This window comes from Hyperolius riggenbachi, chromosome 5 (assembly GCF_040937935.1).
Source record: "Hyperolius riggenbachi isolate aHypRig1 chromosome 5, aHypRig1.pri, whole genome shotgun sequence".
NCBI classification, from domain to species: Eukaryota; Metazoa; Chordata; class Amphibia; order Anura; family Hyperoliidae; genus Hyperolius; species Hyperolius riggenbachi.
In genome coordinates this window covers 45,868,352-45,884,445 of record NC_090650.1, presented here as the reverse complement: position 1 = coordinate 45,884,445, position 16,094 = coordinate 45,868,352, and the positions used below count along the sequence as shown (strand labels likewise).

Genomic DNA, 16,094 nt, shown 5'->3' with positions numbered 1-16,094 from the left:
ATAACTGAAAGGACAACTAATTTTCAAAGTATTGCATTGTTTAAAAGAAAATAAATATGTCAGGCTCCATATCTCTACTCACCTCAGGTTCCCTTTAAATTTCAGAGTCACAGACAGAGGGTCACGTGCATTTCTACAAAAACAGCCACTTTCTTAGTTACAAGCGGGAAAGGAAAGGAAAGCGCTTACCTCAATGAAAAAGATGCTAGCGGACGATGTCGGGTGATGGTACATATAAATTGTTACGAGGATGGCAGCAGCAACAACGAGGACCAGTACGAGAATGCCTATAATTAATCCCGTGTGCAGAGTGCCGCGTTTCTTCTCCTCCGCGCTGTCATCTGTCGAGGCTGCGGCGTAAAAAAACATGACAGTATAAAATGAATAACAATGCCTTCCCTTCCCAGCACACGGCACATTTAATCAGTACAAGAGGCAGTCACACTCTTTATATATTTACTGTATATGTAATGACACAGAAACTTCCATCAGGATCCTCAGAGTGCAGGCAGCGTGCCGACGCCTCAGCACCTCCCGCTGATGCGGAAAATAGGGGTCATAGTACGTGTTACTCCAGCATCAGGTGATTTGGGTGCAGCCCTGGTTCAACCTCCCAGATTTTTTATTGTTATTATTATTATTAATTGGATTTATGTAGTGCCAACAGATTACGCACCGCTGGACAACAAATAAGGTCACAGATAATGAGAATAGCTTGTCTCCAAATGTTCTGAGGTAAGAAAGAGGGACACCTTCAAGACACGCCCTTGTCACACCTCCAGGCTCGCCCCGCCACAACCCTAGCCACACATACCACTAAGAATTCACACGCAAAAGACATCTAGGCCCATTTGCAATTCTCTTTCCCCTGAGTTTTCTCCTAGGCGATATTTTTACACCTTGTACACCTTGGGGGGGGGGGGGGGGGGGAGGGGGAGAGAACCTCTGGCTATCTGTATTGGGGGAGGCTACCTAATCCTTGGGAGGCAATAGGGGGGGGGGGGGGGGGGGGCTGCGTAATCCTTGGGGCACATCTGGCTGTACTGGAGGGAGTCTATCTAATCCAGGGGACACATCTGGTTATATATACTGGGGGGGCTACCTAATCCTGAAGGACACATCTGACTATACTGGGGGGCTACCTAATCCTTGGGGGCCCATCTGGCTATCTATACTTGGGGGGGGGGGCTACCTAACCCTGGGTACACATCTGGCTATCTATACTGGGGAGGGGGGGGGAGGACTAGGAACTACCTATGGCAATGCAGTGATGGAAAGGGGGGGTTGCATGGTCATGAGGATCCCATCTGACTATCTATGGATAAAGCTTCTACACTAGCGTGCTTTGTTAAACCTAAACTGTATTCCTATAGCACCTTCTGTGGTCTTTATGAAAAAAGACATTTAGAACAGCCAGGAGAAGATAAGAAGAACAAAGACCCTGAATGTCAGAGCTTGAAGACCTGGTCATGGAAGAGGATATCACACTAATCTATGGTGAAATTTGATATCTGGATAACCGGAACTGTCACTTCAAAGTGGAAACACTGTTCATGAGACAAATGTGGTCACGGCCACCCGGAGGAAGGTGAGGAAAAGAAGAAAAGTCTTTTACGCCTGAATTATCTGAGGAGCGTCAGAGCAGATGTTGGGTTAATGAAATAGACCGCGGGCATGCAGGAGAGACTTTTCCAAACGAGAGCATGAAAATAACGAAACAATGGTAAATAAATGGTGATTTCCATAATCAGAACTCAATTCCTTCACCTCAAGGTTATTCTTCTCAGGAGAAATTGATTTCAATCTGTTTTCACTGAAGACAATAAACAAGGCTGTCAGCTTGGAAAATAAGCTGTGCCGCATATATCAAGCGGCAGATTCCAAGTATGGGGCCAGACGTGGTCTCCCGCAAGCTTTGTCACCAAAATATAGGGGGCATTAAACGACAACCAAGCATCTCTTTTCACAGATTCAAAGGGTAAGCGAACTCATACAATAAACATACCAAATGAATTCTCAATTACCCCCTGATCATCATACTGTTAAAAGGCATGGTTTAATTTGTGCTCCTAAAAGAACGTAAGGACCCCCCCCCCCCACACACCCACACTCACACACAGACCAGATAGACATCTGGTCTGTGTGTGGGTGTGTGGGGGGGGTCCTATTCCTTACAATACAGCTTTCTGTATAATGTACACGTTGTACTCCAGCTCAGAACTGTTCTTAAAGCATGCCTGACGTTACATGATGAGATAAATATAGGTACATTTAATATTGGCCCTAATAAGAGAATCTCTTAAAGAGAATCTGTATTCACAAAATGAAGTATAAACAAACATCCCTGCCTGTTTGGGGTCATCTCCTAGCCCCCTCTGTAATATTTTTGCTGCTCTCCGCTGCAATAAAGAGGGTAAAAAAACTGTTTTATAAACTGTTTTGTAAACAGAAAAGATGGCCACCAAAACAGGAAGTACATCAGCAGAGCAGTGAACTCAGTTAATACACAGTAAGTACACAGAGAATTCAGTGAGTTACACATTGAATTCAGTCTCCAGAGGTTATGAGCAAGTTTTGAAAGAGCTCTGTGTCAATGAAGCATGACAAGCTGTGTTTTTAGAGCCTGGAGTAATGTCAGCCTGACAGGCAGCTTCCTCCTCAGCCAGCTCAGTTCAGTTTATCAGTCTGTGTTTATCAACCTCACAGATAGCAGACAAGCTGACAGTGAGAGCAGGGACATTGTTTGTGAGGAATAATCATCACAGGGGCACTGGAGGGGCTTGGAAGGAGTTAACTTGTTCACATTACTGAAGAGTTGGCAGCCTTCCAGACACAGCCGACAAATCCGACAGGGGAAAGATAAGTTGATTTATTACAGAGATGGTGCAAGTAGAAAGTGCTGCAGTAAGCCAGAGCACAATGGAACAGCCTTAGGAACTTGTAGGATAGGAGAAATACTGCTAAATTTTTTGTTACAGAGTCTCTTTAAAGGACCTCTGTCACGAAAATCTTAAAATGTAGAATATATGTAAACATATCCAAATAAAAAGTTTGTTTCTTCCAGAGTAAAATGAGCCATAAATTACTTTCCTCCTATGTGGCTGTCCCCCACGCCAATACATAGCGTTTTCAAAGCGTTTTCAAAGAGTTTTACAGCCCATATGAAAACGTCCTTTTTTTTTTCTTCTATAAAAATAAGTGAACAAGATAGTTGTAAAACGCTTTGAAAAGGCTTTGAAAACGCTGAAGTTGGCGTTTTCCATTGACTATCATTGAAACGCCAACAGCCAACTTCGGCTGTAAACAGCCCTGAAAAAGCTCCTGGGAGCGTTGAAACGCAACGTTCCAAAACGCTGAGTTAGATGTGAAAGGTAAAATGAAAGTCTATGGACTTTCTTTTACCTAGCAAAACGCCAACTTCGGCCGTGGCGTTAAAACGCCGAAAAATCCCTCTGGTGTGAAAGGGACCTTACAGTAATTAGTAGAAATCTGACAGGACCTAGAAACCTAAGAATTATGTAAAAGTTCACGGGGTTGTCGATAACACCTCACCAACTAGTAAGTTGTTAACTCCTAAATTGGCCACCCTGATTAACATAACAATGGTCTTACCTGCCAAGCAAAACAATGCAAAGACAGCAGCTATTAATGTGTTAATTACGATCATATTTTACTTTTTAGGTTTGATGAATGACTGATAACTCTGCCAATGTACACAGTGCACAGGAGGATATGTCAGGTGCTTGTGTTTAAAGAGGAGCTGTGTATCTAGCTCTAAAATGAACAGAAACAACAAACTACCATCTCTACATGCTTTGGGGGTGGAGGATAACATTAGGCTCCAACAGGGGGTCAGGTTTAGGCACTAGCTAGGGGGTTCTTTTTTAGGCACTTACCTGAGGGTTAGGCATTAGGTGGGGACATTACGGTTAGGCATTAAATTAGGGGGGTATGGTTAGGCATTAGGAGGGATGTTAGAGTTAGGCATAAGGTGAGGGTTAGGGTTAGGCATTCATAGCGGAAGGTTCAAGTGAGAATGGGTGCCAGGTACTGCATAGTAAAATATTGGTGGTGCCCCAGTTGGTACTCACATAGTTGTGGTAGTGCTACTGAGATCCCATTTTATTTTTATTGCAAGTAAAAAAAAAAAAAAAAATTACCTATGGAAATGAGTATCAGGGCTAGTATTGGTAAGTGCTTTTGAAAATAAAAACCTAAGAATCCTTCATAAGGAGATGGACTAGTCTAAAACCTGTCAGATTTGTTCTACTGTAAATGAGAATATCCTAGAAGAAAAAACATATACTGCATTTTATTCTGGGATAAATATACGTTTTATATTTATCGATATTTTACATTTCTTCGTAATAGTGGTCCTTTAAGTACAAGTAAGCTAACACTTTAACTGCCTATAGGAGTAATTGGATTGCTGCTTGGAGTTGCACGTCACATCTTCTCCACGTCTCATTTTTGTTTCAGCAAACCTTTTCTTTGAAAAGCGTTTATTTGTATTTGCCATTGAACACGCATCCCTTCTCTGTATCCCGCTAAGAAACAATACCAGTGTGGCCAGCACTACAGGAAAGGTTAACGTTGTGTATTTTGTCTGAGATGAAGAATGACATTTCTGATTTTTTTTAGTAGTAGATTTTAAATGAGATAAAACAACGACATTTCCTCTGAAAATGAAAAGTCGAAAGCGGTATCTTCTGCTGTTATATTCTTGTGTAAGCTGTCAAACGCATGATGTCTCTTGGTCTTAAAAATGGAAAGAAACTTGCATTCAGTTCCAAAGTAAAATTTTAAAGAGAACCAGGCTGCCAGGCTGAGAGCAATTCCACCCTACCCTTTGGTGGCGTTTCACATGGTGAAGAGTGAGTCAGGGAGGGCGGGGGCTAAGTTAAATCAGCTCTACAGGACAGGCACAAACCACTCTTGGATCTGGGGGAGGAGTCATCAGTGTTCGTAGGTAAGTATGATTTTTTTTCCTGTATGTTAAAGTGTAAATCCTCTTCATTAAAAAGGTCTACATAACATATAGTTTACTGTATATGCACTATACCAGTCACTTTCTATGCCATTAAATATTGTATTTACCCTTAACTTTATTTTTTGCATTTGTCACATTGGTTTATAAATCTAAACATAGCAGGAAGTAAACTTGTTACATCCCTTCGCACCATGCAAGCTGCTGTCATCTTTCACCTGGGTGTGTCAGGTAGGCAAGAGGATGACATACCTTTGCTTAAATTGTATAGTAGAAGCAATAGAGTGTTGTACCATGTTAGTCATCAATAAAAGCAAGATGTTTTGTATTGGCTAACTTAGAAGAAAAGGAGTAAGTTTTAGGCTATTAAGCCTTCATCAGACTGATTCCTATATACTGACAACATGTAGAACACAGCTTATATACACTGGACATTTAAAAAAAAAGGAGATACATTGTTCTTCAACCATAAACAAATGTCCACGGGCGTCTGCACATAGGAGCAAAATGGGGAGGTCCCCCCCCGGCCGTCAGCCGCTCCCCGCATCCACCCCTAGGCAGTCCCCGCTGCCTAAATTCCAGCAGCCAGTCCAGCGTCAGGCCTCCGATCAGACAGCAACCAGTAAGTGCGGGCGCTAGGACCTCGCAGACACCACACTGATATGTGGAAGTGACATCACTTCCGCATATGCAGCGCGGTGTCCACGGGGGTACCATGTGCCCCCTCTCACTGGTCGCCGGCTGATTTTGAGGTCTGACGCTGGGCTGGCTGCTGGGACTATGGTGAGTGGGGGTCCCTGTCACTAAACATGAGGGGCAGTTGTCACTACCTAAACTGGAAGGCACCTGTCTCTACCTAAACTAGAGGGCACCTATCACTACCTAAACTGGAGGGGTCCCTGTCACTAAACATGGGGAGTCCCTGTCACTACCTAAAACTTGGGGTACCCGTCATCACCTAAGCTAGAGGGGTCCTTGTCACTAAACATGGGGGTCCCTGTCACTACCTAAACTGGGGGGGCACCTGTGTCAGAGGCGGTCATAATTTATTTCCTACTATAGTCCTAGTCTAATGACCCACCATTGCAAAGTTCATGAACCCACCTGTTCAGTCTGGCATTTGCAGAAATATAACTTTTGTTGTGTGAATACTTCATCCTACTAATTACTGAATCTGAGAGAGCCTAAGCGCTTTGAGTCCTATGGGAGAAAAGCGCTATAGAAATGTTATTGTATTGTATTGTATATTGTATGTAAATTTGGCTCCACCTGTGACCACACCCACATCCTGGTCCATGGCCATGCGCCCATTTTTGGTGCAGCACGCTACGCACACCGCACAACTTTCCCCTCCTGTATTTCAGCGCGGCGCACTACACGTGTCATGCCCCCCCCCCCTCTTTTTTTGCCCCCACTGGAAAAAATATTGTGGATGCTATCTAATTTATGAAAAAGGATAAGACCACTTGTTTGCTAAACATAACATACAATATATATAAAACAATGACCTGTATTAATAGGGAGCTGAATCTCAGCAAAGCTATAATGAACACTGTACAAGTGAATTCCTGTGACTGAATACACTACAGTAAGTTAAAGAGACACTGAAGCGAAAAAAAAAAATATGATATAGTGAATTGGTTGTGTACTATGAATAATTACTAGAAGATTAGCAGCAAAGAAAATATTCTCATACTTTTATTTTCAGGTATATAGTGTTTTTTCTAACATTGCATCATTCTATAATATGTGCAGATTACACAACACTCAGCATTCAAAATGAGTCTTTCAGAGCAGTCTGTAAACTAATGACCTCTCCTCTGGCAGAGAAAAAGTAAATAGTCCAGAAACAGTTGAGATAATAAAAGTCAGATAACAGCCCTCTCCATGACTAACTTAAGGCCCATACACACGTCGGATTTCCGCGAACGACGGGTCGTTTGAACGTCCCGTCGTTCGTCCGCTAAATCGGGCGTGTGTACAGACTATCGTTCGTTTGATAAGAGTGGGTTTGAGCGATCCGCCCGGTGGATCGCTCAAACTCACTCTTATCAAACGAACAATAGTCTGTACACACGCCCGATTTAGCGGGCGAACGACGGGATGACGGGACGTTCAAACGACCCGTCGTTCGCGGAAATCCGACGTGTGTATGGACCTTTAGTCGGAGAGCTTAATGGATTGTTTGCATAGAGATAACAACTGGAGTTTCTCAACTCTTCCTGTACTGGAAACAATTACACTGATGTATCTGATCTTAATGTTTTATTTCTTAGCTGTGCTACACATACAAATCATAATATCATCATTTTTTTTTTCGCTTCAGTGTCTCTTTAAGAATCAGCCTACATTATAGATAAAATAATAAATGTTACAGTGCTTTATGGCTTTGCAATATTTGTTTGAACCACTTAACTGCTGGATTATGTAAGCATAATTTTACTGATGAAGAGAACAGCCTGGGGCTTCCTTCAGTTTCGATACTTTGACTGATAAGAACTGAACGGACTGTTTCAGAAGGTAAGAGAGGATGAATGGAAGGTGTCAGAGGATGTATGGAAGGTGTCAAGATGCACAGAAGGTGCCAGGATACTTAGAAATTGTCAAGGGAGATATGTCATGAGATGAGATGTATAAAGGTGTCAGGATAATGGAAAGGAGGGGCTATGCCCATCCTGCTTAGAGATTTTAAATAGAATGGCTGGTGCTGAGGGGAGTAGTCAAATTTACATACAAATAATCATTGAACCTCTGCACTCATGACACAGGTCACCTCATTGGTCTAGTACACAATGCTATTGCATGCAATCAGCTAACATCCCCTTTCTTCAATCACATAAATTTGCAACCTAGTTGTTTTTAAAGTGCATCCGAGATAAACTTTTACTCATTGCATAATTGTGTTCCTTTCATATAGTTTATAGGGCATTCCTCAAGCCAAATACTTTTTTGTTTTAATACTTTAATTCCCTATAAACTAAACAAGCCTCGCCCACAGCTCCTTTTGTGCCTTGGCACTGTAGCAAGGGTTTATGGGAGCTCAGTCTGGGCAGGAGGAGGAGGAGGTTACTAGCCATTGATTTCAGAGGCAGAGGGGAGGAGGGAGGAAGAGAGGGGACTGAATTTATACACATGCAAGCTGATAGCATCTCCAGCCCTCAGACAATGTGACAACCAGAACTTGGCTGCCCTCATTGTATCACAGGAAGAAATGATCTTATTCTGTTGAAGCTGTTTGCAGCTAGATATGCTGTGTAAACTATGTAAACTTTACATAAGATATATAGACAAGTTACTTGTTATAGATAGTTTTTCATCTCGGATCCGCTGTAAAGCTACTAGGGTTCAAGCTTCATGTGAGTGTCATGAGTGCGGAGGGTTAATGACTGTAGGATAATCAGATATAAGGGGACGTGTGGGAGTTGTCTGATGCATGGAAAGTGTCAGTGGATGTATAGAATGTACCAGACTTCATAAAGGATGTCTCTGGCCCACACGTGACCTGAGAAAGATCATTCTGCCTCACCAGTCCCAGAAGGTCCTGTAATGGCTGATAATAGGTTACCTGTTTGGAAGCTGGCCTAGCTTTCATTCTTGCTTTACCAAATTATTATTATTATTTAGTATGTATGTAGCGCCATCATCTTCCGTAGCGCAGTACAGATTATATTGTCTTGTCACTTAACAGTCCTTCAGAGGGGCTCACAATTTAATACCTACCATTATTAATATAATTATTTAGTGTTTATATAGTGCCGACATCTTCAATGTACAGAGTATATATTGTGTTGTCACTTAACGGTCCCTCAGAGGGGCTCACAATCTAATCCCTGTTTATTTATGTATCATGTAGTGTATTGTAGTCTAGGGCCGATTTAGAGGGAAGCCAATTAACTTAGCTATATGTTTTTGGGATGCAGGAGGAAACCGGAGTGCCCGGAGGAAACCCACGCAGACATGGGGTGAACATACAAACTCCTTGCAGATGTTGCTGTGGTTGGGATTCGAACCAGGGACCCAGCGCTGCAAGGTGAGAGTGCTAACCACTACGCCACCAAACTGCCCTAGTCATATGTCTATGTATGTATCTTGTAGTGCATGTATCTAAGTCTACTGCTAATTTTAGGGGGAAACCAATGAACTTATCTGTATGATTTGGGATGTGGGAGGCACCCGGAGTACCCAGAGGAAACCCAGGCAGACATGGGGAGAACATACAAACTCCATACAGATAGTACCCTGGCTGGAATTCAAACTGGGGACCCAGTGCTGCAAGGCGAGATGCTAACCACTCGCCACTGTGCTGCCTTAATAATTTCTTACTCACACAGCTCCGTTCTTTGTCCTTCTGCCTGGCTTCCTCTGGCATGTCTGATGTATTCTATACACCCACCGCGGCACTGGATATAACATATGAGATCCTAACATCACGCTCCATTTACAGATGTTTTCCTTTGAACCTGACGCGGCTCACGAACGTGTCGTCCTGTCCTCCCCCCATGATTCATGGCACGCCGCGCAGCTAATGCACCACCAATTAGGTTTCCGTGTTATGATCCCGGTGTTCAGATTTGTATTTTAATGTCTGGAATCCTAATTAGTTGCCTCATTGTTACACGAAGGCATCGTCGCTGACAAATTATAGCGAGGATCATCATAAGTCGTTTTAATTGGAGCTTCTCGCCCAAGAAAGGAAGATGGGGAGAAACGGGGAATTAATGAACTTTCTTTCAAATTAGACAAATGATGTTCAAGCGGTAGCCTGGGGGACGCCGGCAGCCCTCCAACGCTTCCCGCGTAGCCTTGAAAAACTTTGGGAAGGTAAAAATTCATCTCACAATTTTCCTTCTGTGTTTACACTCAGGTCATTTCGCAGCACAATCACACGTCTATAGAACCCAAAAGCTCATCCTCAGGATAAAAAATCTCATTCAATGGAGGTTTGGATGGAATAAGATATACAGTATTTGCTAATGAAGCAGGAACTTAGGCCCCATTCACACTTGCGTTCTGGGATGCAAACGGATCGGATCCGGATCCGATCCGTTTGCATCAGGCATGAATCAGGCTGCCATCCCGGATCCGTGTGGTAAAAATAGCGAAAAAAACTATTAAAATTGTTGGGGTGTGGGAGGTCAGCAGGAGGTGCACATGTACAATCAGGTCCTCCGCTGTAGGCCTCACCTTCACGTCCGACATACTGCCAAACAGCTCCAGCACAAAGTCACTGCTGCTCCACTCCAGGAATGCTGGGCCCATGTGTCCCCATCCGAAATGGCCGCTAGAAAATGCATAGGAAGTGGGGTAGAACGTCCGGTTTTGATAGCCAGTGTGTTCTGTGCCTTCCGTTCCCCATTGGTTTCTATATCCTGATGGTGCAGTCAGGTTCCGGTCCGGGTGCGTGGGCCGGATGATCCGGACCCGAAAAATAGCGCATGTTGGAAAAGTGTCTGGAGTCTGGATCCGATCCGGCTCCGTTCTGTACGGAACGTACGCATGTGAACGTCCGCATAGACTTTGCATTGCTATGCGGAATGTGCGTTCCGTTTGTACAGTATACGGACAGCGAACGCTGATGTGAACCAGGCCTTTAAGTCTACCCAAGCCGGTGCGGCGGGGGGGGGGGGGGGGAAGGGGCAGATTGGACACAAAGGGCATATTCACTGCTGCAGGACATGCCTCTGAATGCGCCCCCCCCCCCCTCGCACTCTGCCCTTCCTCCCTCCACCGCCACATTTTCACCCCCCGAAGTTAGCCACAAGCAATTGTCGTTATTCCGGAGGGTAAGGGAGGAGAGGTATTGCCTGCTCAAACGCCCACTGGGGGCGTTCTTGCAGGCTTTCTCTAGCTGCCATTGGGCAGCTGTCTCTCCCTGGCCACTCCCCCTGCCACTCCCCTGCCTCCCTTGGTGCTGCTCTGTGTGTGAGACACAGAGCAGCTCTCTTTCCAGCGTCGTGACCCCAGGCTTCACAAAACCTAAAGTGGAAGACTACAGGCTAAAGGAGCGGCGGAGAGCGGCAGGGATAGCAACTACCTGATGCGCCCAGTAGCATTGCTTATTTTAATGTAGATGCCTTTAAGAGAAAAAGGGGAATGTAGATGCTTTTAAGAGAAAAGGGGGAAAAATAAGACAATACAAGTGAGAAGTTAAAATATATAAGAGAGATCAAGAAATGATGAACCTGCAGGTCATCATCTTTACTACTAGCAGACATAAAAAAAAGGACCCCTCTTCTATGAGGCCCGCACCACATGTGAAAAACAATACATGCACTGCATCCGGATTGTTCCCCAAACCACAAACACTCCATGTCAAAGCTTGCACCAAAGTCCGGCCCACCTTAGCCGCCATATAATATTGCAGTCAATGGTACTGCTGAAAAGAGCATTTTCTAGACTAAATTAAAACTGCCCCACCCCCGCGGGCTAGAAACTGTTATTTATGATGCAATATTTAACTTCCCAGTATGGGTAGCCAGCTATAGGTGTCCCAGTATAGGTAAGCCAGACATAGGTGCCCCCAGCATAGGTTAGCTAGCCATATGTGCCCCAGTATAGGTTAGCCAGCCATAGGTGTCCCCAGTATAGGTTAGCAAGCCATTGGTGCCCCAAGTGTAGGTTAGCCAGCCACAAGTGCCCCCAGTATAGATTAGCCAGCCATTGGTGTCCCCAGTATAGGTTATCAAGCCAGACATAGGTGCCCCAGTATAGATTAGCCAGCCAGCCAAAGGTACCCCCAGTATATGTTAAATAACCAGCCAGCCATGGGTGTCCCCAGCATAGGTTAGCCAGCCAGCTATAGGTGCCCCCAGTATAGGTTAGGCAGCCATCCATAAGTGCTCCCAGTATAGGTTAGCAAGCCATATGTGCCCCCAGTGTAGGTTAGCCAGCCATAGGTGCCCCAGTATAGGTTAGCCAGTCTTAGGTTCCCCCAGTATAAGTTAGCAATCCATAGGTGCCCCCAGTATAGGTTAGACAACCAGCCATAGGTGCCCCAGTGTAGGTTAGCCAGCCAAAGGTACCCCCAGTTTAGGTTAGTGAGCCATAGGTGCCCCCAGTATAGGTTAGACAGCCAATCATAGGTGTCCCCAGTATAGGATAAATAACCAGCCAGCCATAGGTGTCACCAGCATAGGTTAGCCAGCCAGTCATAGGTTCCTCCAGTATAGGTTAACCAACCAGCCACCATAGGTGTCCCCAGTACAGGTTAGCCAGCCAGCCATAGGTGCCCCCAGTATAGGTGAGGCTGCCAGCCATAGGTGCCCCAGTATAGTTTAGCCAACCAGCCAGCCATAGGTGCCCCCAGTGTAGGTTATCCAGCCAGCCACAGTTGCCCCACTACAGGTTAGCCAGGTAGCCATAGGAGTGTCCCAGAATTCCCCCCTTGCTCCAGGCGATGACCCTGTGCTGCAGGGCTGCTCTCTCTCTCACAGGAAGTAGTAGTTACACTACTTGCCCCATGTGCTGCCACTGATCCCCTCTCCTTTACTGCCCCCCCCCCCCCTCACAGCGCCCAGGTCCGCCTGTTCCTATTGAAGGGGCTGCAGCCAAAGCTCTGATGCCCTGAAGCGCAAAAAATCTCTGCGTCTCCTAAGGTGCCAATCTGAATGACTGGATTAAGCATTTTGGCCAAAACATCCCTTTTGACAATACACTGAATTTGTTCTTCAACTAACAAAAAAAAAGTAAAAAAGAACAAACAGAAAAAAACCCCACATACATAACTAGTCTGAGGGATCTGAGAAAAAAAAGTGATTAACAGGATATAGCCTTTTCCCAGACAAATCTCCAGGGTGAAAGTTTTATTACTTAGAAGCAGAAATCTCAATTCAAGTCCTGTCAGCTGCCAAATGCAGTGCTATTAGTAGAGATTATATAGAGGAGTCTAGTAATTGAAGAGCAGATAGCCTTGTCATTAGCTTCTCAGGCAGCCGCTCTCCTATTGCCATATTGTTTGTGTGGAAGGAGATGAAGAAATTTCAGAATGTAAGAGAGTCGGTTTAGAAAAAGCTGCTGGATGAGGCCGTCCTGCAGGCTGAATGCACAGCCCTCCTCCGCTCACTGCGGGGTCTGCTTATCAAATGGAAAGATTAGGCTGGCAGCACATTCATGCGTGGAATACTTATAGGCTGAAAATGGCCCCAGGTGTTACTACAACAATATAGTAAAAAAAAGAAATAAACAAAAGTCCAAAAATGATTTATTCAGGAGGGTGTATGCACTTCCTGTTGAGTGAGGTACGGTCTGGCAAAGCAGGTAAAATGGTCTCCGAATTTGCGCGCTGGGCATCCTCTCTAAAGCACCCTCTATAATTCAAAACACAAAATAGACAACGCGTTTCACGTGTGTTAGGCCGCTTCCTCAGGTCAATACACAGTGCCTTACAGCAAAGCAAACAGGGTATGTTCAGGCTATAAGAAGCCCTCATACCCAGTTCACTCTGCTGCAAGGCACTGTGCATTGCTCTGAGGAAGCAGGCTAACACCTGTGAAACGCGTGCTCTATTTTGTGTTTTGAATAAATATTTTTCCAGTACTACTGGTGTTCTATCTTCTGGAGAGGAAAGAGATTACATCTCATTTTAAATATTAGAAATCAGTAGAATACTATTTTTCATACATGGGCGCCTCCCTCCCTACTCTATGAGTATTTTGCAGATGAGGGTTATTTTTATCAGGCTATTTTATTGATGATGTTGCCATTTTTAAAGGATACCCGACGTGACATGTGACATGATGCGATAGACATGGGTATGTACAGTGCCTAGCACACAAATAACTATGCTGTGTTCCTTTTTTCTTTCTCAGCCTGAAAGAGTTAAATATCAAGTATGTAAGTGGCTGACTCAGACCTGACTCAGACAGGAAGTGACTGCAGTGTGACCCTCACTGATAAGAAACTCCACTTTTTATCTCTTTCCTGCTCTCAGAAGCCATTTTCTGATTTGAATTTCTTTTCTGGTTTGAATTTCTTATCAGTGAGGATCACAATGTAGTCACTTCCTGTCTGAGTCAGGACTGAGTCAGCCACTTATATACCTGCTATTTAACTCTTTCAGACAGAGAAAGAAAAAAAGGAACACACATAGTTATTTGTGTGCTAGGCACTGTACATACACATGTTTATCTCATCATATCACATGTCACTTCGGGTATCCTTTAACCACTTGCCGACCGCCCACAGCCCATGGGCGGCGGCAAAGTGGACGCCTAAAGGACCGCAATACGCCTTCAGGCGGCGCGTCCTTTAGGCATGCCGGGGGAGCGATCGCGTCATTGATGACGCGCGCTTCCCCCGGCAACTGGCTCCGCCCACCCGCCGTAACATCCCGCCGGCCATACGGAAGCGCCGGCGGGATGTTAACCCCGCGATCGCCGCTACAAAGTGTATAATACACTTTGTAATGTATACAAAGTGTATTATACAGGCTGCCTCCTGCCCTGGTGATCCCAGTGTCCGAGGGACCACCAGGGCAGGCTGCAGCCACCCTAGTCTGCACCCAAACACACTGATCTGCCCCCCCCCGCCCACTGATCGCCCACAGCACCCCTCAGACCCCCCCCTGCCTACCCCCCAGACCCCTGTTTGCACCCAATCACCCCCCTAATAACCCATCAATCACTCCCTGTCACTATCTGTCAACGCTATTTTTTTTTATCCCCCCCCCTGCCCCCTCCTGATCACCCCCCCACCCCTCAGATTCTCCCCAGACCCCCCCCCCAGACCCCCCCCCCCCTGTGTACTGTATGCATCTATCTTCCCTGATAACCTGTCAATCACCCGTCAATCACCCATCAATCACCCATCAATCACCCATCAATCACCCCCTGTCACTGCCACCCAACAATCAGCCCCTAACCTGCCCCTTGCGGGCAATCTGATCACCCACCCACACCAATAGATCGCCCGCAGATCCGACATCAGATCACCTCCCAAATCCATTGTTTACATCTATTCTCTCCTCTAAACACCCACTAATTACCCATCAATCACCCATCAATCACCCCCTATCACCACCTGTCACTTTTACCTATCAGATCAGACCCTAATCTGCCCCTTGCGGGCACCCAATCACCCGCCAACACGCTCAGATTGCCCTCTGACCCCCCCTTATCAATTCGCCAGTGCATTAATTACATCTGTTCTTCCCTGTAATAACCCACTGATCACCTGTCAATCACCTGCCAATCACCTATCACCCATCAATCACCCCCTGTCACTGCCACCCATCAATCAGCCCCTAACCTGCCCCTTGCGGGCAATCTGATCACCCACCCACACCATTAGATCGCCCGCAAACCCGCCGTCAGATTACCTCCCAAATGTATTGTTTACATCTGTTATCTTCTCTAAACACCCACTAATTACCCATCAATCACCCATCAATCACCCCCTATCACCACCTGTCACTGTTACCTATCAGATCAGACCCTAAGCTGCCCCTTGCGGGCACCCAATCACCCGCCCACACGCTCAGATTGCCCTCAGACCCCCCCCCCCCCCCCTTATCAATTCACCAGTGCATTAATTACATCTGTCCTTCCCTGTAATAACCCACTGATCACCTGTCAATCACCTGCCAATCACCTATCACCCATCAATCACCCCCAGTCACTGCCACCCAACAATCAGCCCCTAACCTGCCCCTTGCGGGCAAACTGATCACCCACCCACACCAATAGATCGCCCGCAGATCCGACATCAGATCACCACCCAAGCGCAGTGTTTCCATCTATTCTCTCCTCTAAACACTCACTAATTACCCATCAATCACCCATCAATCACCCCCTATCACCACCTGTCACTGTTACCCATCAGATCAGACCCTAATCTGCCCCTTGCGGGCACCCAATCACCCGCCTACACGCTCAGATTGCCCTCAGACCCCCCCTTATCAATTCGCCAGGGCATTATTTACATCTGTCCTTCCCTGTAATAACCCACTGATCACCTGTCAATCACCCATCAATCACCCCCTGTCACTGCCACCCATCAATCACCCCTGTCACTGCCACCCATCAATCAGCCCCTAACCTGCCCCTTGCGGGCAAACTGATCACCCACCCACACCAATAGATCGCCCGCAGATCCGACATCAGATCACCAC

At 45.7% G+C, this 16,094-nt stretch overlaps 1 protein-coding gene across 1 annotated transcript in view; it reads right to left on the bottom strand.

Annotated features, from left to right (window-relative positions):
* PLXDC2 (plexin domain containing 2) overlaps nt 1–16,094 on the bottom strand; it is a 634,490-nt gene that overhangs the window by 11,775 nt on the left and 606,621 nt on the right. The window contains exon 13 of the mRNA XM_068235593.1: nt 190–350. Within this exon, the coding sequence (XP_068091694.1) occupies nt 190–350 (161 nt within the window). The remainder of the gene's footprint in view (nt 1–189; nt 351–16,094) is intronic.